The 23107-nt window shown below is 42.4% G+C and overlaps 1 protein-coding gene and 1 pseudogene across 2 annotated transcripts in view; both read left to right on the top strand.

Moving 5' to 3' along the window:
• Nucleotides 1–23107, top strand: part of PPP1R13B (protein phosphatase 1 regulatory subunit 13B) — a 74225-nt gene that overhangs the window by 22282 nt on the left and 28836 nt on the right. For both annotated transcript variants that reach the window (XM_060003841.1, XM_060003842.1), the window contains exons 2-4: nucleotides 8596–8743; nucleotides 13698–13817; nucleotides 21631–21707. In XM_060003841.1, coding sequence (XP_059859824.1) covers nucleotides 8596–8743; nucleotides 13698–13817; nucleotides 21631–21707 — 345 coding nt within the window. The remainder of the gene's footprint in view (nucleotides 1–8595; nucleotides 8744–13697; nucleotides 13818–21630; nucleotides 21708–23107) is intronic.
• LOC132419956 (melanoma-associated antigen 10-like) lies at nucleotides 19791–20862 on the top strand (annotated as a pseudogene).

Below are 23107 nucleotides of genomic sequence, written 5' to 3' on the forward strand. Positions count from 1 at the left end.
GTTTTATTTTTTATTTTAACTTAATAGACTCTGCTTTTTAGAGCAGTTTTAGGTTTACAGAAAGATTGAACCCCAACAGTTTTCCCTATTATTAACATTTTGCTTTAATGGGGTACCTTTGTTATAATTAATGAACTAATGTTCATACATTATTATTAACTAAAGTCCATAGTTTACATGAGGGTTCACTCTTTCTGTTGTACAGTTCTGTGAGTTTTGACAAATGTGGAGTGTCATTTATCTACCAATATGGTATCATACAGAGTAGTTTCACTGCCCTAAAAAATTCTTTTCCTTCCACTTACTCATCCTTCTTTCCACCCTCAGCTCCTGGCAACCACTGATCATTTTACTGTCTCCACAGTTTTTTCTTTTCCAGAATGTCATATAGTTGGAATCATACAGTATGTAGTCTTTTCAGACTGGTTTCTTTCACTTAGCCATGTGCATTTATGTTTCCTCCATGTCTTTTTGTGACTTGATAGCTCATTTCTTTTTATCACTGCATGATATTCCATTTTCTGGATGCACCACAGTTTATTTATCCATTCACCTACCGAAGGATATCTTGGTGACTTCCAAGTTTTGGCAGTTATGAATAAAAAGCTACTATAAACATTCGTGTGTAGGTTTTTGTGTAGATATAAATTTTCAATTCATTTGGGTAAATACCAAGAATCTTAATTGCTGGATCTCATGGTGAGAATATGTTTAGTTTCGTAAGAAACTGCCAGACTGTCTTCCAAAGTGGGTGTGCCATTTCACATTTCCACCAGCAGGTTCCTATTGCTCCACGTCTTTGTCAGCATTTGGTATTGTCAATGTTCTGGATTTTGGACATTCTGTTAGGTGTGTAGTGGTTTCTCATTGTTGTTTTAATTTGCAATTCCCTAATGACCTCTGATGAACGTCTCTTCACATGCTGATTTGCCATCTGTGTATCTTCTTTGATGAGGTATATGGATCTTTTGTTCATTTTTTGATTGGGTTCTTTGTTTTCTTATTGAGTTTTAAGAGTTCTGTGTATATTTAGGATACAGATTCTTTATCAGGTATGTGTTTTATAAATATTTTCTCCCAGGCTGGTCTTTTCGTTCTTTTTTTAAATTTATTTATTTATTTATGTATGTGTGTATGTATGTATGGCTGCGCGGGCTTTCTCTAGTTGTGTTGAGCTCGGGCTACTCTTCGTTGCAGTTCACGGGCTTCTCATTGCAGTGGCTTCTCTTGTTGCAGAGCACAGGCTCTAGGTATGAGGCCTTCGGTAGTTGTGGCTCGCAGGCTCTACAGCGCCGGCTCAGTAGTGTGGCGCATGGGCTTAGTTGCTCCACGGCATGTGGGATCTTCCCGGACCAGGGATCAAACCTGTGTCCCCTGCATAGGCAGGCAGATTCTTAACCACTGAGCCACCAGGGAAGTCCCTTTTCATTCTCTTAATACTGTTTTTTTTTTGATGTGTGTTTTGTTTTAATTTTTATTTTATATTATAGTTGATTTACAGTGTTGTGTTAGAATACTATTTTATATTGTTCTTCTCCATTAAAAAACAAAACTGGCCCTGAGGGCACTAATTGATTATACAGCACATTAGTAGGTCACAACCTGTGGTTTGAAAATCAGTTCTGCTTCCATAATGTTCACATGGACAATGTCAGTAAAGCAACCATCATTCTGAGCAGTGATTCTCAACATTGATGAACAAGGGTGTCAGAGTTGATACTGCCCTGTTCCTATTTTAGAGGATTCTTTAAGTTATAATGAATAGATTATATTTGGTCAGCTGCATCACCTCCACACATGGTATGGAGTAATAGCATATCTAGACATTACAAGAAGCTTCGTGAGTTTTGTATTTCTACAAGGTTTTAGACAGGTTTCCTCAAAATGCATATGCTTTTAAATACTGGAGGGATTAAGTAAGTAAGGTGAAGGGAAGCTGAGATGTATATTTTGTATTCCCAGGAATAGCGTGTGACCAGATTTCACCAATTCAAGCTGGTGAGAGGAAATTTTTATATGATGGAATATATACTTTTAAAATATTAAATTATTAAAGCAAAGGGACTTCCCTGGTGGTGCAGTGGTTAAGAATCCGCCTGCCAGGGCTTCCCTGGTGGCGCAGTGGCTGAGAGTCCGCCTGCCGATTCAGGGGACACGGGTTCGTGCCTTGGTCCGGGAAGATCCCACATGCCACGGAGCGGCTGGGCCCGTGAGCCATGGCTGCTGAGCCTGCGCGACCGGAGCCTGTGCTCCGCAACGGGAGAGGCCACAACAGTGAGAGGCCCAGGTATCGCAAAAAAAAAAAAAGGCAAAAAACAGTGACTTGAACTAATTGATATGGTTATTGAGGATCTAATTTAATGGTCATTTAACTGTATTAGTCTCTTATGAGTAGATGCTACTTAAATATTTAAATGTATCTGTCCTCTCAAGAGTCTTAAATATTTACTTCTTGCTTATTTAGAAAAAAATTCTTCATTGATCTTGAAAGCCTAGTTCTAGTTCTTTGCCAAAATAACACGAATTCCAATTATCAAAATTGAGTGTAATATCTTACCAAACTCTTTGTTCATTTTCTTTGGAGTTAATTCGTTTCCCCAAAATTTGCAGGAGTAAGGGTGGGACTCCCCCCCACCCCCCCGACACCCTGCAGTGCCACCTTGTGGAAGGAGGGAAAACTTTAACAAGGGATTTCTGTGATGTCTAGTTTTGAGTAAAATCTGCCAAATATATGCATGTGTATAGGCTTCTGACTTTTACGCTAACATTTAAAAAATTTTTTTAATTCATTTTTTGGCTGCCTTGGGTCTCATTGCTGCATGCAGGCCTTCTCTAGTTGCGGCGAGCGGGAGCTACTCTTCGTTGCCGTGCGTGGGCTTCTCATTGCGGTGGCTTCTCTTGTTGTGGAGCACGGTCTCTAGGCACGCGGGCTTCAGTAGTTGTGACACGCAGGCTCAGTAGCTGTGGCTCGCAGGCTCTAGAGCGCAGGCTCAGTAGTTATGGTGCACGGGCTTAGTTGCCCCGCACCATATGGGATCTTCCCAGACCAGGGCTCGAACCTGTGTCCCCTGCATTGGCAGGCGGATTCTTAACCACTGCGCCACCAGGGAAGTCCCCAACACTAACATTTTTAAAAGATTTTTATCTTTCTCCTCTCTGATGTGGAGTAACTCAGTGATAAGGGGGGTAAAATATTGTTTGTTTGTTTGTTTTCCTATGGAGACCTTGAAGATAAGAAGGCAGACACCTACCCTTTGTGACTCAACCTATTTTAAAAAGAAATTTTTTATATACTTGGGGGAGTTTACTGAGTGCCTACTATGTACCAGGCTTTACTCCAGGCACTAGTGATAGAGCAGTGAACTAACTAAAATCCCTGCTCTCAGGGAGCTTATGTTCTAGTGGGAGGAGACAGAGGATAAACAAGTAAATAAATATACAACATAGATCAGGTGGTGATGAAAACGAAGAAGAAAAAAAGCAGAGTGAGATAGAGGAGTGCTGTTTTAGATAGGTTGGTTAGGTGAGCAAATGTTTTAAAGGCTCTCCTATGTAGATGACTTACATTAGTGGTAGATTCCCAGTGATTTTCTTTATGTAGCTCAAATGTTCTTGAGAGTGAGGAGAAGTTGACCTCTTAATCTGATATGGTTATGCAGTTAGCTGCCTGCTAGGCTGCTTCCATCTTTTATTTACTGAGCACACATATTTTACTCAGGCACTGAGTTAGAGAACACAGGTCCTGCCCTCAGTGGCCTTATGGCCATTCTAGGTTTTTTTAAAACAACTTTAAATAAAAATATGTGCAGCTTGAGACCCACTTAGATGATTTCAAGAGCAGGTGATGGGTCACAGCTCACTCCTGTGAGTCACAAACACTGTTCCAGTAGAGGATGTAATCATGAAAACCATTGATAATTTAGTGTAAGAATGTTATGCCAGAAATAGCCACAGTCTGTTATAGGAGAGCAAAAGAGGAGGCCCTGACTCACATTGGGTCAGGATGGGTGGACAGTTGCGTCAGGAGATACTTCCAAGAGGAGGTGGACGTTTGCGGATGATGGAGAAGGACAGACAGGCGGGCAGGGTCTGATATCGTGACTTGTCTGGGCAGAGGGAACAGTTTGAAGAAAGGCATATAAGGCATTTTATCATCACGTGCCATTCTGGTTACAGCACATAGTATAAATCTTTGTGTGTTTTTCTAACTGTAGTTAACCAAATCTTTTATTTTCAACATATTAATCTTTTAGGAAGAATAAAACATTAACTTCTTTACTTTGTTTTCTTTGTCTTCTTAATCCTTAACCCTATTGGGTTTCATCTCCATACATACTATTAAGAAAGAAAAAAAATAACACTACCCATTAGATTGTGACATGCTATCAGTTGTAAGATATATTGTGATTTCAAAGATATTAAAAAAAGTGCATCTAGGATTAATACTTATGATATTTATGTTGGAGATTCTTCAGTTTCTTTTAATTTAAGAAATACTTGCTAGAATAATGGTAGCAGTCCCATGCCTTTTCAGCTCCAATTTTAGGGGTTGCTCTAGGGAAGTATGTACCATCCAGGTCAATGCCAGCTTAATTTATCTCGAGAGCTTTTAAATCTGTGATGATTATAATGATATTAGCTTTGATTGAGTAGTAGAGATTAGGGGAAATGGATTTTGCTAAGATTAGGAAAGATAGGGTTTACTAAAGACTATAAAATAGAATTAAAAACTGAAGTAATGTGTAGTGACTTTCGGATAAATTATGTGCGAGTTCTTAGCTTTCAAAAAATAAATATTCAAACTCACAACTCTGCCATTCTGCCCCTCCTCCCCTTCCCCCATCATGTTGAACTTATTCACTAGCTGAAAAGTCTTGGTAATTCAAAAGTGTCCCTGAAGAGTGTCACGCCATGGTTCATTCTGACAGCAGGTTCCTAAAGAATTCTGCTTTCCGAGCAGAGAAGCACAAGCCATGCCTTTACGGGTGCCACTGTGTGCCCATGGTGGGTGATGAGCATGCGAGACTGGTTCTGGCCAGAGGCCCGGCTTCCAGAAGCAGATGGTTGTGTAAACCTTCACTAGCTCACAGTATGGAGAACAAATCATGGATCCTGTAGTAGACACAAGCGGTACAGGATGAGGAATGAAAAGGCTGAAACACCGCAGAAAACAGGACCCACTCCTGGTTATTAGTGAAATGTAGTTACAGCACTTAAAGAGAAGATAATTTTTAAAAATATTCTCACTGATTTGAAATTTTGATTTATAAACTGTGGTTTGGGAAAATATATTATTAGATCTTAAAAAGCATAGGCTATGAGGGGACTTCCCGGGTGGTCCAGTGGCTAAGACTCTGCACTCCCAATGCAGGGGGCCCGGATTTGATCCCTGGTCAGGGAACTAGATTCCACATGCCACAATGCAGATCCCGCGTGCTGTAACTAAGACCCGGCGCAGCCAAACAAACAAATAAATAAATAACTAAATTTAAAGCATAGGCTATGAAATCACATGGGACAATATTTACCATTAGAAGAATAAAATAAATATGAGTAAACAAGAATAAAAATATATTCCAAGGGCTTACCTGGTGGTGCAGTGGTTGAGAATCCGCCTGCCAGTGCAGGGGACATGGGTTCAAGCCCTGGTCCGGAAAGATCCCGCATGCCACAGAGCAGGTAAGCCCGTGGGCCACAACTACTGAGCCTGCGCTCTAGAGCCCACGAGCCACAACAACTGAAGCCCGCGTGTCTAGAGCCCGTGCTCCACAACAAGAGAAGCCACCGCAATGAGAAGCCCGCACACCGCAACAGTAGCCCCTGCTCGCTGCAACTAGAGAAAGCCTGTGCACAGCAACAAAGACCCAATGCAGCCAAAAATAAATAAGTAAATAAATTTATTTAAAAAAAATTCCACTTGTTCTGATGAAACTGGTATAGCATTAAGGCCCTTCAGTTCTGGACTTGTTTGCACTGGATCCAGGAATTACCAATTTTATTCCAAATTCTATAGATTCCAGGCCATTTATGTTAGTATTTAAAAGACCCCAACTTTTTTTTTTTTTTTTTTTTTTTGCGGTACGCGGGCCTCTCACTGCCGTGGCCTCTCCCGTTGCGGAGTACAGGCTCCGGACGTGCAGGCTCAGCGGCCATGGCTCACGGGCCCAGCCGCTCCGCGGCATGTGGGATCCTCCCGGACCGGGGCACGAACCCATGTCCCCTGCATCGGCAGGCGGACTCTCAACCACTGCGCCCCAAGGAAGCCCAAAAGACCCCAACTTTTAAAGATAAATTCCTCTGTGGGTTAGTGAGCAGAAATAACTGTTTTATTTCTTATAAAAGAGAAATGTGTTTATAACATCCTAGAAGAACTGAAGGAAAAGTGCTTGTTCAACAGACTGGGTGTATCTTACTTAGATCATGAGTAGTGTTTCCTCAGTTCTGTGGTATGGTGGAGGTTTTATATTTTGTCTGCCATTCGTGGAGTCGACCAGATTTCACAGTGCCTCCCATACGTCAGATACTGATGAGGCAACGGGAACAAAAGATTCAAAAGTGAATTGCTTGGAGGCACGTAGAGCCTAGGGTGATGTAATGAAGATGTGTGTGAAGAGCTACTGGATCACAAAGGAAGGAACATGTAGCCTCCTTGGTGAGAGGAGGTGGTGAAGGGAGGTTTTGCAGAGGTGTAGCGTATGAGCTGAGTTTCAGAGGGTGAATAGGAGTTTACAGGCGAACAGTAAGGGCACTGGGGCAGGGGGACAGCGGCCTGGGAGAGCTTGGACTTGAGGGAGCAAGGTTCATTGTGGGAAGGCACTAGGGCTGGAAGGCTAGGAAGGTTGTGAGGAATCTTTTACCCGTGATAGGAGTTTGCAGTTTATCCTGTAGTCTAGGCTTTCTCGGAGGGCATTCTGTGGAAATCCAAGCCCCATAAGAGTCTCTGGGGGAGAAAAGTTAGAGATTCACATGAACATTACAATGTTAGACTCTTGAGTGCTCAGTAAAGAAACCAGTTTCCTGTTTATAAACTCGAATAAATGTTTTGGGAAGGATTGCTATTAGGCAGCGCAGGGCTCCTGAATATTTTAAGCAAGGGAATGACTTCAGCTGATTTACATTTAGGAAATTAACTGGCAACAGTGAAGGGGGGTAGGTTGGAGTAAGGGGAGATTGGTGGCAAGAGAACAGTTCATAACTATTACTAGTTTTGGTAATAAAATCTGGCTGTCAGTATAGAGATGTTTAATCTCAAAATTTAGGAATTTAGGGCACTTCTAAGAAAAAAATATTTTAACAATGAACTAAAATACTTAGTTGACAGCCGAGATTTTGAGAGGAGAATTTTGGGACAAATGCAGATTTTGTTTCTGACTTTGATCAAAGATTAAACAGGGCTTCCCTGGTGGCGCAGTGGCTGAGAGTCCGCCTGCCGATTCAGGGGACACGGGTTCGTGCCCCGGTCCGGGAAGATCCCACATGCCACGGAGCGGTTAGGCCCATGAGCCATGGCTGCTGAGCCTGTGCATCCGGAGCCTGTGCTCCACAATGAGAGAGGCTACAACAGTGAGAGGCCCGTGTACCGCAAAAAAAAAAAAAAAAAAAAAAAAAAAAAAAAAAAAGATTAAAGAAAATCTTTGGTTTAAATTTTACTTTAGGAGTAATGTTTTTTAAAAATCCCTTGTGATACAATCTCTTGAGTTCTTAGATCAAAGTGGTAGGGTTTTTAAAAGTTTTTTTAAAATAATGCTGGACAATTTTTAATTTTTCAAATACATTATAATATACCTTCATTTAAGGACCATTTTAATTTCTTTTACTGTGATATATTATTTCTTCAGTCAATTTTTTAAAATAAATTGGATTTTTGGTCTTTCTGGTACCAGTTTTTAGGAGCCTTTTATATATTGAGAAGATTGGCTTTTTATATGTGATATTAGTTACAAATATTTTTCCCCAGTTAGTCTTTTTTGCTTTGTAAAAGATCCCTGTGTTTTATTACCTGAATATATCTTTTTCTGTGGTGTCTGGTTTTTGAGTCATAGGTAGAAAGGGCTCTGTACTCCAAGGTTATAAAAAGGAATTTATCCAGTTTTAGTCTGGAATCTTTACAATTTTGTGATTTATATTTAAATATTTGATCTATTAGGAACTTATGCTTGTGTATGATATGCAATATGAATCATTTTTTTCCAGATGGGTATTTTAATTGCTCAGGCATCATTCATTATATAGTCTTTTCCTTCCTCAGTTTTGAGATACCTGCTTCATCATTTACCATTTTCTGTTTCTGGACTTTATAATTTGTCCCGTTGATCTATTTATGTGCTGTTGCCATACTGTTTTGAGGCTTTATAATATCTAGTAGTGCTAGTTTCCTTCTAATACTCCTCTTTTGGCATTTTCCTGACTTGTCTTATATTTCAATTTTTCTACGTGAACTTTAGGATCAGCTTAACCTGCCCCGTAAGCATTCTGGCAGGGCGGAGTGGCAGTGGGGGACTGGGGTGGTGGGGGGATCACTTTTAATTTACAGATTAATCTCTTTATTGATGGATGACTCTAAGTTGTAGCTTTAATTTAATCTTTCTCTTACAGATGATATTAACCGTGTTCTTGAGCAACAATGAACAGATTTTAACAGAAGTTCCCATAACACCAGAAACAACATGTCGGGATGTTGTAGAATTTTGCAAGGAACCTGGAGAAGGCAGTTGCCATTTAGCTGAAGTGTGGAGAGGAAATGGTATGTATTAGGCTCTATAAAGATGACTAAGTACATGAAATCCAGTGTTTATTGAATACAGAATGTTGTTTCCGGTTCTTTGTTATCTGAGGTAATAAGGAATTGAGTAAAGTAAAAACTATTTTATCGCATGAGGATAGGATGTTATAAATGCTGTTTGCAAAGAAGTGTGTTCTGTGATTTGACCCTCACCGTAGCCATGTGGAAGAAGCTGGGAAAGCAGATCCGGTTCTTGTGTGAAGGCTTTCTGACATCACTACTGACCAAACGAGAGTTCTCTGTCCACTGAGACCTTACAGTGTTTTGTTTGTTGCATGTCAGGTTGTTCATCTGCTTTTCTTCTCCCTACGATAACTTCACGAAGACAAAAACACTATCGTGTTCCCCTGTGTACAAAGCCTTTTAAATAGTAAGTGCTTCATAAATATTTGTTTATTAAGTTGAAAAGAGTTAATACTGGCTCTTACATTTAAGGATTTGTCAGCTAGCTGGGCAGAGATGATCAGTGTAGGTAATATAATTACCGAATACAGAAAATTCTGCAAAATAATGTGGATTCTCGTGGAGATGTGGAATTGAACTGGGATAGGATACACCAGGCGAGGGGAGCAGTGTGAGGGAAGGACAAGAGAAGAGCATGGGGAAGGCGTGCTCCTCAGACAGCACTGAGAGGAGGGGCCCAGGAGGGTGGGAACTAGACTGGCAAGGCCACCTGCTCTGGCAGCGTGTGGAAGCAGGTAGCTGTGTGCATGGATGGGTCTGAGTCAGGAAGCAAGAGAGTGGTCAGTTGGAACATGCTGTGTATGAGGTGGGTGTCCAGATGGATGTGTTTAAAGGACACTTAGGGATAATCAGTGAATTCTTACACTTTTTAAAAATAATTTTTTAATTGAGGTATAATTGACATACAACATTTTATTAGTTTGAAATGTACTATATAATTATTTGATATTTGTGTATATTGTGAAATGATCACCACAGTAAGTCTAGTTAGCATCCATTTCTGCACACAGTTACAGAATATTTTTTCTTGTGATGAGAACTTTTAAGGTCTACTCTTTTAGCAACTTCAAATATGCAGTATGTTTTTTTTTTAAATTCATTTTTGGTGGCATTGGGTCTACGTTGCTGTGCACAGGCTTTCTCTAGTTGCAGCGAGTGGGGGCTACTTTTCATTGTGGTGCGTGGGCTTCTCATTGCGGTGGCTTCTCTTGTTGCAGAACATGGGCTGTAGGTGCGTGGGCTTCAGTAGTTGTGGCACACGGGCTCATTAGTTGTGGCTCACAGGTTCTAGAGCACAGGCTCAGTAGTTGTTGCTCCGCAGCATGTAGGATCTTCCCGGACCAGGAATCGAACCCATGTCCCCTGCATTGGCAGGCAGATTCTTAACCACTGCGCCACCAGGGAAGTCCCTGCAGTATGTATTGTTAACTCTGGTCACCATGATGTACATTACATCCCCAGTAAGAGTTCTTTATATATTGTAGATACAAGTCCCTTATTAGGTGTATGATTTGTAAATATTTTCTTCCAAAGTCTTGTGCTTTTAATGTTATCCTTCAGATTCAGAGTAAAAACTTTAAGGACACATTGAGAGAAACTTGACTTTGATAAATGGTGGACTATTTACTAAAGTAGAAGTAAGAGGCCAGGTCCTCAGTTATCAGTCTGATATCAGCTACAGGAAAAGGGGTGTTAAGTAATTGCAGTTTTTAGAGGACTAATGTTAGAGGCTGGTCATTCCATCATTGTTTGCTCTCCTCTAGCCTCTTAGCACTCTTGCTTTTTGTGGCTTGCTGTCACTTCTTATTCCTTATCTGCCCCTTATATTAGTCTGGGAGAGCCCCAGTGGTCCCTGGCCGCTTGAGTCACTCATTTGTTGCAGTCCTTGGCTCCAGGGCCATCTGAAATCATAACCTGTGGTCTAGCCTCATCAGGAATGAGGCCTACCTCCTCGGAGCACAGAGGGTCACAGCCACTGCTCCCACTGTCTAGAGCAGTCCCTAGCACCCACGCACCTTTGCCTCTAATCCCTTCCTTGAATCTCAGAGTGTGTTAAGGGTCCCTCCGCTTTGCTCCAGTACTGTCATTGTATTTATCAAAACATAATATGGTAGCTTTCATCTCTCTCTGTCTTATTGGACTAAAATTCCTGAAGGCAGGAACTTGTTTGTTCACCATCATACTGCCAGTGCCCAGCCTGTTTCTCATAATAGGCCCTGAGTAAACACTTAAATCATTGAGTAAATTGGAGCAGCAAAGCGAGGTCTTGAAGAGATGGTGGTGGATGAGATTCAAAGGAAGGGGAAAAAGCACAGCCTTTCTCAGTCTTTTTTACCCCAGAGGAACCCTTAAGGTAATATTCAGATTTTGGAGAACGCTTTGCATAAAAATGATTGCATCCATAACACATGGTATACTCATGTCATCAGTATTCAGAAATATGATACTCCAATGTAATTGTCAGTGCTTTTGAGAAGAGAATATTTCTCTGTGGATCTGTGTATTACTTTGCTCAGGCCGCCATAACAAAGTAACACAAACTGGGTGGCTTAAATAAGAGAAATTTATCTTTTCACAATTCTGGAGGCTAGAGGTCTGAGATCAAGGTGTCAGCAAGGTTGGTTTCTCCTGAGGCCTCTCTCCTTGGCTTGTAGACAGCAGTCTTCTCCCTGTGTCCTTACATGGCCTTCCGTCTGTATCTGTGTCCTAATCTCTTCTTAAAGGGACACCAGTCATTTAGATTAGGGTGCACCCTAATGACCTCATTTTAACTTATTACCTCTTTAAAGATCCTGTCTTCAAATAAGGTCACATTCTGAGGTACTAGGGGTTAGGACTTCAGCATATGAATTTGTGTGTGAAGGGACACAACCCAGCCTGTAACAATCTGTTAACTTGGCCAGCTTATTATCCTGATCTTTTTGTGGTTCCCTTCCTCGAGTATGTCAGCTCTAATGCAAATCAGGAGTGTAGGTAGGACCTTCAGTTTTTCTTTTTGTGAAATTTCCTACTTGATTTTCTTTTTGCCTTATCCAAGAATGGCTGAAAGTCTTATCATAGATTTCTCCATTACATAAGATGCTAATGAGGTATAGTATGCTATTAATTCTACATGATACATGTGGGGTAGTTTTGTTTTCGCTTTAAAACAGAAATACGTTTTAGTTAACCCTTCTTATTTAAAAAAGGTAGTGAAGCTTAGCTTGCTTTTCTTGAAGTTAGTCTTTAAAATTTTTTTATTTATAAAGGGAAACATTTTTTTCAATAACTGGCTTTAAGGCAAAATTGGAGTTTTAACTTTATAAAGTTATGCTAAGACTTGGTAGATTTAAGTGGAGATTGTAAACTGATTTTAATTAATGTGAAAAAAATTTGTAAGCCAAAGCAATATGAATAAAAATATGGCCTAAGACAATTTTATGTAAAACCAAGGGACACGATTAGGCTTAAACATGGACCTCACAGCTATAAAACTACAATATACAAGTTCCTAAAAATCTTTTTTATAGGCCTATATCCATAAAAAGTGTTACTTTCAAAACTAAAAATATGGAATGATATTACTTCATTAGTGTTCAGTTTGTGCTTGCTTTTCGTTGTACAAATACTCAGTTCAGAGTTGAACTAAGCACACACAGACTTCATTTTCAACTGAGATGAGATGATTTATGTCCTTGCCCTTGATGTTGGCTGAATAGGCAAAGCTTGCCTGCACATGTAGGAAGATGAAACGGCAGCAGCACAATGTGCGCTGCATTTCTATGAATGGTGGGGTTTTCTTCCTTACGGAAGTCTGGCACTTATCTAGGACTGAACAGTAAATCACACCTTGAATGTATGACAAGGCTGCAGCTTGCACAGCTCTTTCTCTTGACTCAGTGTCGGGTTCTCAGGCTGAGCAGGAGGAGCCTCTCGCCCAGACATACTCCTGTGTTGAAAGGAGCCAAAATATGGTTCGGTTTTGTCCTGCTCCTCTCCCACGCCAGGCCGTTTGCTGTGAGCCTTGGAACTTGCCGATATCCTTTCTCTCTTTCAAGCACAAGCAGCAGTGGGAACATTTCAAGATTTGCTTTTAATTGAGATAAAATTCACATAGCATAAAAATCCCCATTTTAGTGTACAACTTCGTGGTTTTTAGGACATTCTCAGTGTTGTGCAACTATCTCCAAACTCTGTACCTCCCCATTCCTTCCTCCCCCAGGCAACCACTGTATTACTTTCTGGCTCTGTGTTTGACTATTTTAGGCATCTCATATAAATTGTATCATACAATATGTGACTTTTTAAAAAAATTATTTATTTATTTTTAATGTGTGACTTTTTGATCTAGCTTTTTTCTCTTAGCATGTTTTCAGGATTCATCCATGTTGTAGCATGTATCAATACTTAATTTCTTTTTTTGGCTGCAAATATCCATTGTATGATACACAACAGTTTATTTATCCTTTCATCAGTTAATGGACACTTGGATTGTTTCCACTTTTTGGCTACTATGAATATTGCTGCTGTGAACATTCACGTACAAGTGTTTGTGTGGGCTAGCTGTATTGCCAGCAAGTGCGTTGTCAAGCCTTTATACCTCTGATTGCCACCTGTAACATTTTAATGAATAACAAGATTCAGCCAATTTGTTAATGTGTTTCTTTGAAAGAGTGGGAGGCATACTGCTTCATGATAAATATACTAAAGGACATTTTTTTCACTGTTCCCCATTTAATGTTGCAAAATTGCTTTTATGTTTACTTCTTTGTTTATATGTTACCTAAATTATTTCCCCTTCATGGTCTTGCTTTCACTTCATTAAAGTTAAAATTCAGTGCTTGTAATATCCTTGAATTCTAATATATGTGTACATTTATTTTAAATTATTTTTATTCATTTTTTACTTTTGGTACGAGTCATTTTGTTTCTGAGAAAAGTAAGATTTTTTGTTTGTTTGTTTTTTTCCTAGAGCGTCCCATACCCTTTGATTATATGATGTATGAACATCTTCAGAAGTGGGGGCCACGAAGGGAAGAAGTGAAATTTTTTCTTCGACATGAAGATTCCCCAACCGAGAGCAGTGAACAAGGTAGATAAGTGCTTTTTTCCCCCATTTGCTAATTTTTGCCATAAAAGTTAATTTAAACATTAAATTAATTAAAATTAATTTAAGAATTAACAGGAGTAAATATTAAATTATTCACATGACTTTCCCCCCTTCACTTACAAGTGGTGAGAGGGAGAGTTGGTATCTCACAGGTTTTTTGACCTCTGTTATTGCAGTTTATGATTATTTCACACTTTCAGCCTCCTCCTCAGGATCCTAAGTTAGTCACGTAATGCACTGAAACACGTAAGGGGACCTGCTGTTGAAAGGGATTGCTTTTGATAAATATCACATGGATGAAATCTCTAGATTTTAAGAATAAATGAAACCATGAAAGGATCATAAAAATTCTGGGAAATATATATATATATATATATATTTATATAGTATCTATATATGTGTATATATACACATATATGTATATGGAGAGAGAAAGAAAAACAGAAAAATAAGAACAAGACCTAAGTGGGGAGTTCTCTGGTGGCCTAGTGGTTAGGATTCCAGGCTTTCACTGCCACAGCCTGGGTTCAGTCCCTGGTTGGGGAACTGAGATCCTGCAAGCTGCACGGTGTGGCCAAAAAAAAAAAAAAAAAAAGGAACAAGGCCTAAGTGTAACTAACTCTAAACCATAATAGAAAAGACAAAACGAATTATTAAAATAAAAAACCAAAAAAACCCTCTTTGCATGGCAGTAACCACATTAAAGCAAGGTCAAAAGACAAATTATAAACTGGGAAACAGCATGTATAGCTCATATTGCAAAGGGCTAATTTCCTTTACGTAAAATGATAAGAAGAAAAACAGTAAAAAAAAAAAAACAAACAGACAAAATATACAAACCCGATGTTCACAGAAAAGGAAATATTCATGACCCAGAAATATATGCAAAGAAGTTCAGCCTTACTCCTAATAAAAGAAATGTAGGAAAAACACTGAGATACTGTAGTTCACCTGTCACGTGGCCAAGATTAGAACATTTAATAACACAGTGTTGGCAAGAATGCTGAAAAACAGGCAGACTTCCACATTGCTGGCAGCTTCTGTAGAGGGCAGTTTGGTGGTATCTGTTAAGCTTACAAAAGCATGAAACCTTTCACCCAGCAATCTCACTTTTGAGAATTTATCCTAAAGCTGTGTCTGCACACATACAAAATGACATATACATAGTGTAAGTCATGGGCACTGCTGGTAGGAGCAGCCTTCAATGCCTCCAGGGGCGTCGGCTGAAGAAACCGGAGTACATCTGCTCTGTGCCCTGTCCCAAACCACTTCCTGCACTTGTCACTTGAATAAGCACAGTGTACACACATGCTGCCTCCTGTGTAACAGAGATGAAAGAGTAATGACGTATTCTGTGTTGGCTTGTGTGTATGAAATACCTTTGGAACGATAAGTAAGAAACTGGCAACATGGCTAGCCTGGGGGGAAGGCTGCTGGGTAGGGGAAGGAGGGAGGGAAAATTGGTCATTTATATCTTTTGGTTCCTTTTGAATTTTTAAAAAAAATTTATTTTATTTATTTTTGGCTGTGTGGGTCTTCGTTGTGGCCCGCGGGCTTCTCATTGAGGTGGCTTCTCTTGTTGCACAGCATGGGCTCTAGGCACGCGGACTTCAGTAGTTGTGGTGTGCAGGCTCAATAGTTGTGGCTCGTGGGCTGTAGAGCGCAGGCTTAGTAGTCGTGGTGCACGGGCCTAGTTGCTCTGCGGCATGTGGGACCTTCCTGGACCAGGGCTCGAACCCATGTCCCCTGCATTGGCAGGCAGATTCTCAACCACTGCACCACCAGAGAAGCCTGTTTCCTTTTGAATTTTGAATGATAGGAATATACTACTTTTTAAAAAAAATTTTATTGGAGTATAGTACATTTACAATGTTGTGTTAGTTTCAGGTATACAGCAAAATGAATCTATTATACATATACATATATCCACTCTTTTTTAGATTCTTTTCTCAAATAGGCCATTACAGAGTACTGAGTAGAGTTCCCTGTGCTGTACAGTAGATCCTTATTAGTTATCTGTTTTATATATAGCAGTGTGTATATGTCAATACCAATTTCCCATAAACTACTTATTTTTTAATTAAAATTTAAAATAAGGGAATCTTTTTTTTGGAAAGCATATACACTGTACAGTTAAGAAAGAAACCTTTGTTATTTAACGGTGATTATGGATTACTTCTGGTATTTAAAAAAAAACAATGAAAGGACATCCTTTTGTAAAAAGAAGATTCCTTTATTACAAGTTATCCCTCTTTATTTATTTTTTGCTGAGCCACATGGCTTATGGGATCTGAGTTCCCCGACCAGGGATTGAACCCACGTCTTCTGCATTGGAAGCACAGAGTCTTAAGCACTGGACCGCCAGGGTAGTCCCTAGCTGTATTTTTTTTTAATACCTATTTATTTTTTTGGCTACTTCAGGTCTTTGTTGCAGCGCATGGGTTCCTCGTTGTAGTGCGCGGGCTTCTCTCTAGTGGTATGCAGGTTTTTCTGTGTCTGGTTGTGGTGCACGGGCTCCAGGGCGCATGGGCTCTGTAGTTTGTGGCATGCGGGCTCTCTCGTTGAGGTGCGCAAGCTCAGTAGTTGTGGCGCGTGGGCTTAGTTGCCCCATGGTGTGTGGGATCTTAGTTCCTTGACCAGGGATCGAACCTGCGTCCCTTGCATTAGAAGGCGGATTCTTTACCCCTGGACCACCAAGGAAGTCCCTGTATTTTTAATTAAAGGATATTTTGCCCCTAGGATGAGCTACTGTCTGCTTTAAAATCATCTTCCCATAGCTGTAAATATCATGCTGTTTTTCACAATGCATCATTACTTCTGTTTTTTTTGTTTGTTTTTTTTTTTTGCGGTACGCGGGCCTCTCACTGTTGTGGCCTCTCCCACCACAGAGCACAGGCTCCGGATGCGCAGGCTCAGCGGCCATGGCTCATGGGCCCAGCTGCTCCATGGCACGTGGGATCCTCCCGGACCGGGGCACGAACCCGCGTCCCCTGCGTCGGGAGGCGGACCCCCAACCACTGCACCACCAGGGAAGCCCTACTTCTCGTTTTTATTCCACTGGGTGCTGGCCATCTGGAGTCAGGAGACCAAGACTCCAGGCCTAGCTCTTCATCCATTTCTACCTTAGAAAAGGGCCCTGCCTCTCTGGACGGACTCCTCCTGAGGAGGATTAGACTAGCTGGCAGTTAAAGTGCTGTTCTAGTGCTAAGAACTTACTTTAACTCTCTACCTGAGTGCTCCAAATATTTATACCCTATAGTTAAATGAGAAGTTTTATATTTTACTTTAATCATTATAATATAGGTACATAACCCTTACTGTCCCAGGATGGTGGAATGGGGGGAAGGTCTTATATTGTTCTCACTCTGTAAAGTCTGGAAGCGTTAGGGATACTTGAGAGAACTGTCTAGAGTTACAAGGAATGGGACAGCACTGACCTTCCAGTTGACCTTCATTGTCACACCGGATGCTGCTCAGTCTCGTTGTGCTGACGTGGCAAGTACACCTGAGACAGTGGAAGAGCTGGATGCTGAGCTGTTTGAGGTTAGGGAGACAATGCGTCCCAGGGGGATGGGGCTCGAGACGAGGGCCTTGAAGAGGGAGTCGGACCTGGAGGGGAGAGTAGAGAGCTGCTGCACTGAAGGCAGGAGACCAGGATGAAGGAGGCTCCGAGGGGAGTGGTGCCAGGGAGTACACCTTTCTCGACCCGGGCTGGTATGGAGGATTGGTCAGGATTGGAAGAACCAAATTCATCACACGACTCTCATCACTTTTCACGACTTTCAGCAAACTCCCTGCTTCCCTATTTAATACTCCTCAGCTTAGCTTTGATGGCATTTGTAATGGGACCCTGCTCATCTCCTCAACCTCACTGTCTCTTCTTTCTCTCTTCCACCATATTCTTAGTTGCATATTCATTCCCTGTCGTGCCCTAACTCAGAATTCCATCTTCCTCCAGCTGTGATGCTCCACCCTCTTCCCTTTTTCCTCTGCCTGTGCTTCTGCATGTTCTGCCTCTCTCTCAGAGCTCAAGAAGAAAGGTGGCAGGTAGAACAGCTCTCATTGGGTGCTGTGTTCCGTTTTATTTCTGTTCACTGAACTTCTCCTCCAGCTTTTTTTTTTTTTTTTTTTTGCGGTACCCGGGCCTCTCACTGTTGTGGCCTCTCCCGTTGTGGAGCACAGGCTCCGGACGTGCAGGCTCAGCGGCCATGGCTCACAGGCCCAGCCGCTCCGCGGCATGTGGGATCTTCCCGGACTGGGGAACGAACCTGTGTCCCCTGCATCGGCAGGCGGACTCTCAACCACTGCGCCACCAGGGAAGCCCTCCAGCTTATATTCTAAGCAGCCAGAGGTGAAGATCCAAGACTCATGTTTCCTCTCTGCTCCCCACAGAGCTGAGGACAAGCCAGTTGTCAGTGATATATATTGTTTAAAAGGAGTTACATTTGAGTATTTATTGCCTGTAGAACTATAAGATATAACAAGAAGTAAAGGACAACCCTGACTTAAAACAGTAGGAATTCTCTATATGGAAGCTAGAGGAGAGTGTGGAGGACATTTCCTTCAATCACCTTGTATACCTGGGGGAACAGAAGCTTAATGTGTAAAGTAACTCGGTGCAGGTCATGTGCAGAGTGTAAGCTAGAATCCGGGGGCTGGTGTGATGGAGTTTGGAGCGAGGCCTCCTGGGTTCAGCACCGGCCCTGCTGCTTACTCAGTTTGGACCTTGGGCACGTGACTTCCATCCCTGTGGCTCCGTTTCCTTACGTGCGGGTGCATTGGCTTGTGGTGGCAGTTAATGAGGCGTCCTGGCGCAGTGCTCACTAAGTGTCAGCTCTTACTATTACTTTCTGACTCCAGAATGCAAGACCATCAAGTTTCTTCTTTACCATCAAAGATTAAGTGGCACTTGATATAATTCCAATGTTGTGTGTTCTATAGTATTCTAATTTGATGGCTTGCTGTTTGCAAGAGGCAGCAATGATAGAATATTAAATTAACCCGAGTACCTTATTTCTTAAAAGTACTAATAACTAAGAATTTAATTTACCCTGTAAACTGATAGATGCTGTAGTCTAGGATGTGTGTATGCGTAATTTCTGCTAATAGGAAATATAATAGCTGTGATGAAATGGCTATTGTATATTCGACTGTGTTCAGTGGCATACTCTGTCATTCCCATTTGTTTAACCTCATTTTTCATTATCACCTCCCTAAAGGCCCTTTACTGGATATAGTATTCTTACTTGCCCCTGTCTTCCCCCATCAGATGTACTGTATATCTGTTTATGTACCCAGTAGCTTTGCTTTATACATAAGAAGAGTAAGATTTTTTTTTTAATAAATTTATTTATTTATTTTTGGCTGCGTAGGGTCTTCGTTGCTGTGCACAGGCTTTCTCTAGTTGCGGCGAGCAGGGGCTACTCTTCGTTGCAGTGCACAGGCTTCTCATTGCAGTGGCTTCTCTTGTTGCGGAGCACGGGCTCTAGGCACATGGGCTTCAGTAGTTGTGGCACGCGGGCTCAGTAGTTGGGGCTCGCGGACTCTAGAGCGCAGGCCCAGTAGCTGTGGCGCACGGGCTTAGTTGCTCCGCCGCATGTGGGATCTTCCCGGACCAGGGCTCGAACCCGTGTCCCCTGCATTGGCAGCTGGATTTGTAACCACTGTGCCACCAGGGAAGTCCAAGCTTTAATTTTTAATAACAATTAATTGTGGTAAAACAACAGAGAAGAAACTCTGAAGTCTGGCTGTGAGCAAAGAGGCACCACTGGAAGGTGTGCTTCTTCTTGGACCCTCCCCTGCGGTCAGGGGTGCTGCAGCTCCCACCCAGCCTCCAGTCTGGGGCACAGAGTCACTCTCTGCACGGGGTGCAGCTGGTCGGAGGCTCAGAGCTGACCGGGAGGTAGCCTGTTCCAGCCAGCATTTCATCCAGGACCCAAGAGGGCTCCAGGAACCGGAAGGCGAAGGCCCAGGTCTGAGGACCGTGTCCTCAGGTCACAGAGCAGAGGAGGCCCAGGCAGTGCCAGGAGTCAAGGTGAGGTTGGCAGGGGACAGGCCGCCCAGGAGGGGTGCCCCTGTGAGGCCCGAGAGCACCCCTCAGAAGAAGACCTGCCCATGGTCCCCATCTGTCACCCCTGCCCACACTCCTGTCGGCGGCCCGATCCCAGTCATCAGGCCCCTGGTCCAGATGAGTGAGCTCTGCAAGCCTGAGGCAGACCTTCAGGCCCCAGTCCAGGCCCAGGGCCCAGTGGAGGTGCAGCTGTTCGGGACTGAGGGGGAGGAGGCTGCATCCCCCTCCTCCTCCTCCTCCCCAGTCCGTGCCCGCCCCCCAACCCAGGCCGAGTCCTTGTCCCAGGAGGCACTTGGTGTGCTGATGGCTGACCTGGTGGGGTTCCTGCTCCTCAAGTATCGCGCCAAGGAGCTGACCTCCAAGGCGGAGTTGCTGAGTATGATCCTCCGGGACCATTGGGACCACTTCCCCGTGGTCTTCAGCCATGCCTGCGAGTGCATGCAGCTGTCTGTGGCATGGACGTGAAGGAGGTGGACCCCAGCAAGCACACCTATGTCCTGGTCCCCACCCTGGGCCTCACCTGGGATGCCATGTTGATCGATGCGCAGAGCATGTCCAAGGTTGGCCTCCTGGTGATGCTTCTGGCCGTGATCCTCCTGCAGGGTGAATGTGCCTCTGAGGAGGAGGTCTGGGAAGCACTGAGCGTCATGGGGGTGTATGCAGGAAGCAGCACTGCATCTATGGGGAGCCCAGGGAGCTGCTCACCAAAGTGTGGGTGCAGGAGGGCTACCTGGAGTACCAGCAGGTGCCCCACAGCAACCCGGCCCACTACGAGTTCCTGTGGGGTCCCCGGGGCCAACATGGAGACCAGCAAGTGGCAGGTCCTGGAGTATCTGCTCAGGGTCCATCGATGGGATCCCAGGTCCTTCCCATCCCTGTCTGCAGAGGCTGTGAGCATTGAGGAAGAGGGGCCCTGAGCCAGAGCAGCAGCCAGGCTCCTTCCAGGCCCACGTCCAGCAGCTTTTCTTGCAGGGCAAGAAGGGAGGCTGATCCTCCACTGTGAGTTTGAAGAGGGAGCAGCCAGCCTTCTAAGTAGTGAGGGTCTGGGAGAGTTAGGGGAACACGGTGTATAGCATCTTTGGGTTCCTGTTGTGTATGATGACATGGAATATCATCTCTATTTTCTTTAGGAATTCTTCAAATATTGTTCCTTTTAAAAGAAGGCTTAATAAGCTTTGGTATCTAAGTTTGTGAATGGCATTGATCACACACGTATTTGTGCTAATTCAGTTCAACGACAAGAGTTTCGCTATTTTGTAAAACAGATTGTAAGATTCCCATATTATTTTGTGATCCTGAACAAGATAACATGGCATTGGAATATGAATCTCTTCGAAATGAGAAAGAACTTTAGAATAAAATTGATGAGGTCAAGAAAAAGAGAAATAAAAGTAAAAGTTAATTCTAAAAAATATACACACACACACACACACACACACACACATAAACGTAAAATTTACCATCTTGACCATTTTCTAAGTGTTAGAAACTTTTTGATATAAAGCAATTTCAAAATTCTGAAATAGAATATTAGAAAAAATTTTCATTTAAACAACTTTATGTATACAGGTTGATTATAAGACATTTTTTCAACTGTACTAATTTTTGAGTTGTCCAGCCTGGTATTTTATGCTTGTGTTCAATAAATATTTGAATAAGTGAAGAAATGATAAAATATCGCTTTTCTAGTATGTCTTTTAGTAAGTTTGGCCTTCATTTCTCTAGGTGGCCATCAGACCCAAGAGCAAAGAACTCAGAGAAATGTAATAAATGTACCTGGAGAAAAACGCACTGAAAATGGGGTAAGTAATAGTGAATTAAATTGAAAAATTTTAATTGCTTTTTATAGGTACTAATGAATTGGGGTTATAATTTATTTTTAAAGAATTAATTTTGGGGTAGTGCTAACCGAAAACAATAAAACAGCCAATTATTTTACCAGCAAAACAAGTTTATTTGGGAACAGTGAAGAATTGCAATTCAGGACCCGCAGCTCTGGACAACCACATCCCAGTCCTCTAAAGCAAAAGGAAACTCTTTTTTAGAGGAGAAGGGGAAGTTGGGAGGGGCCGCTGTCAACAAAAAGTCTGTTGGAGGAACCTGGGAGTTTGAAGTATGGTGGCTTTACATTGGCTGAATTGTTGTCAGGCAAAGAGGAGATTGTTCTTCCTGCTGCTGGTGGCAGTAGAATGGTGTTACTTCCTCTGGGGATGCACAGTACATCTCTTCCTGTTGGGATCTGCACCAGTGTCTAGTGGTATGTGTGTGAGCGCTCCCCATTGTGGCTTCCCAACTCCATTTTCCTGAGGTTGCCCTTTATTTTCACAGAAGTTGTCATTTCTGTTGAATATTTCAAACATTTTTATGAAGTTATAAAGTGGCAGTCACTTGAGTGGTAATGGTTTTATCAGCCCATACCATGGCCCATGCACTGGATGGTCTCAAGCAGAGCAGTGCTCTCCATGCCCGTTACATGTTGCCGCCCACAGCATGTCCTGGAGCAGCAGCTGCATGTGTGCCTCTGTGCTCGTGACAATGGCCTGTCTCCAGGAAGCAAATGGTCTAGCCTCTAGACTAAGAGATGGACAGGCAGACTTGCTTTGTATCTTCAGTGTTGATGTCTTGATCCTTCTGTCAGGTCTTAAAAGACAAAGTGGCTGGTGGGTTGAAGTCTTCATAGGTGCCTCCAGGAAAGAGAACTTCCTTTATCATATGGTGTAGAGTTGGAGCATAGGCCTAACATTGATACAGGTGAGGAATTTTGTCTAAGTAGAAGCGTTCTTTTTTCTTCTTTTTTCAATATTTATTTATTTTATCTGGTTGCATCGGGTCTTCGTTGCAGCAGGTGGGCTCCTTTGTGACTTGCAGGCTCCTTTGTTGTGGCACATGGGCTCCTTAGCTGTGGCATGCGTGTGGAATCTAGTTTCCTGACCAGGGATTGAACCTGGCCCCCTGCATTGGGAGCACTGAGTCTTATCCACTGCGCCACCAGGGAAGTCCTAAAGGGTTCTTTTTAAGAAATACATGTTAAAAGAATGAGCAGAAATGAATGAATGAGGGTGAATGAATGAGAGAAGGAAGAATGAGAAATTTTCACCATGGTCTTTTCTGGAAGTTTTAGTAATAAGTTTTCCAAATAATTTTCAGGCTGGAGAATTAGTTTCTTTTTCTGGCTCTGCCACTAACTAGGTGTGTAGCCTTG

The sequence above is a fragment of the Delphinus delphis genome, chromosome 2 (genome assembly GCF_949987515.2).
Source record: "Delphinus delphis chromosome 2, mDelDel1.2, whole genome shotgun sequence".
Classification (NCBI taxonomy): domain Eukaryota; kingdom Metazoa; phylum Chordata; class Mammalia; order Artiodactyla; family Delphinidae; genus Delphinus; species Delphinus delphis.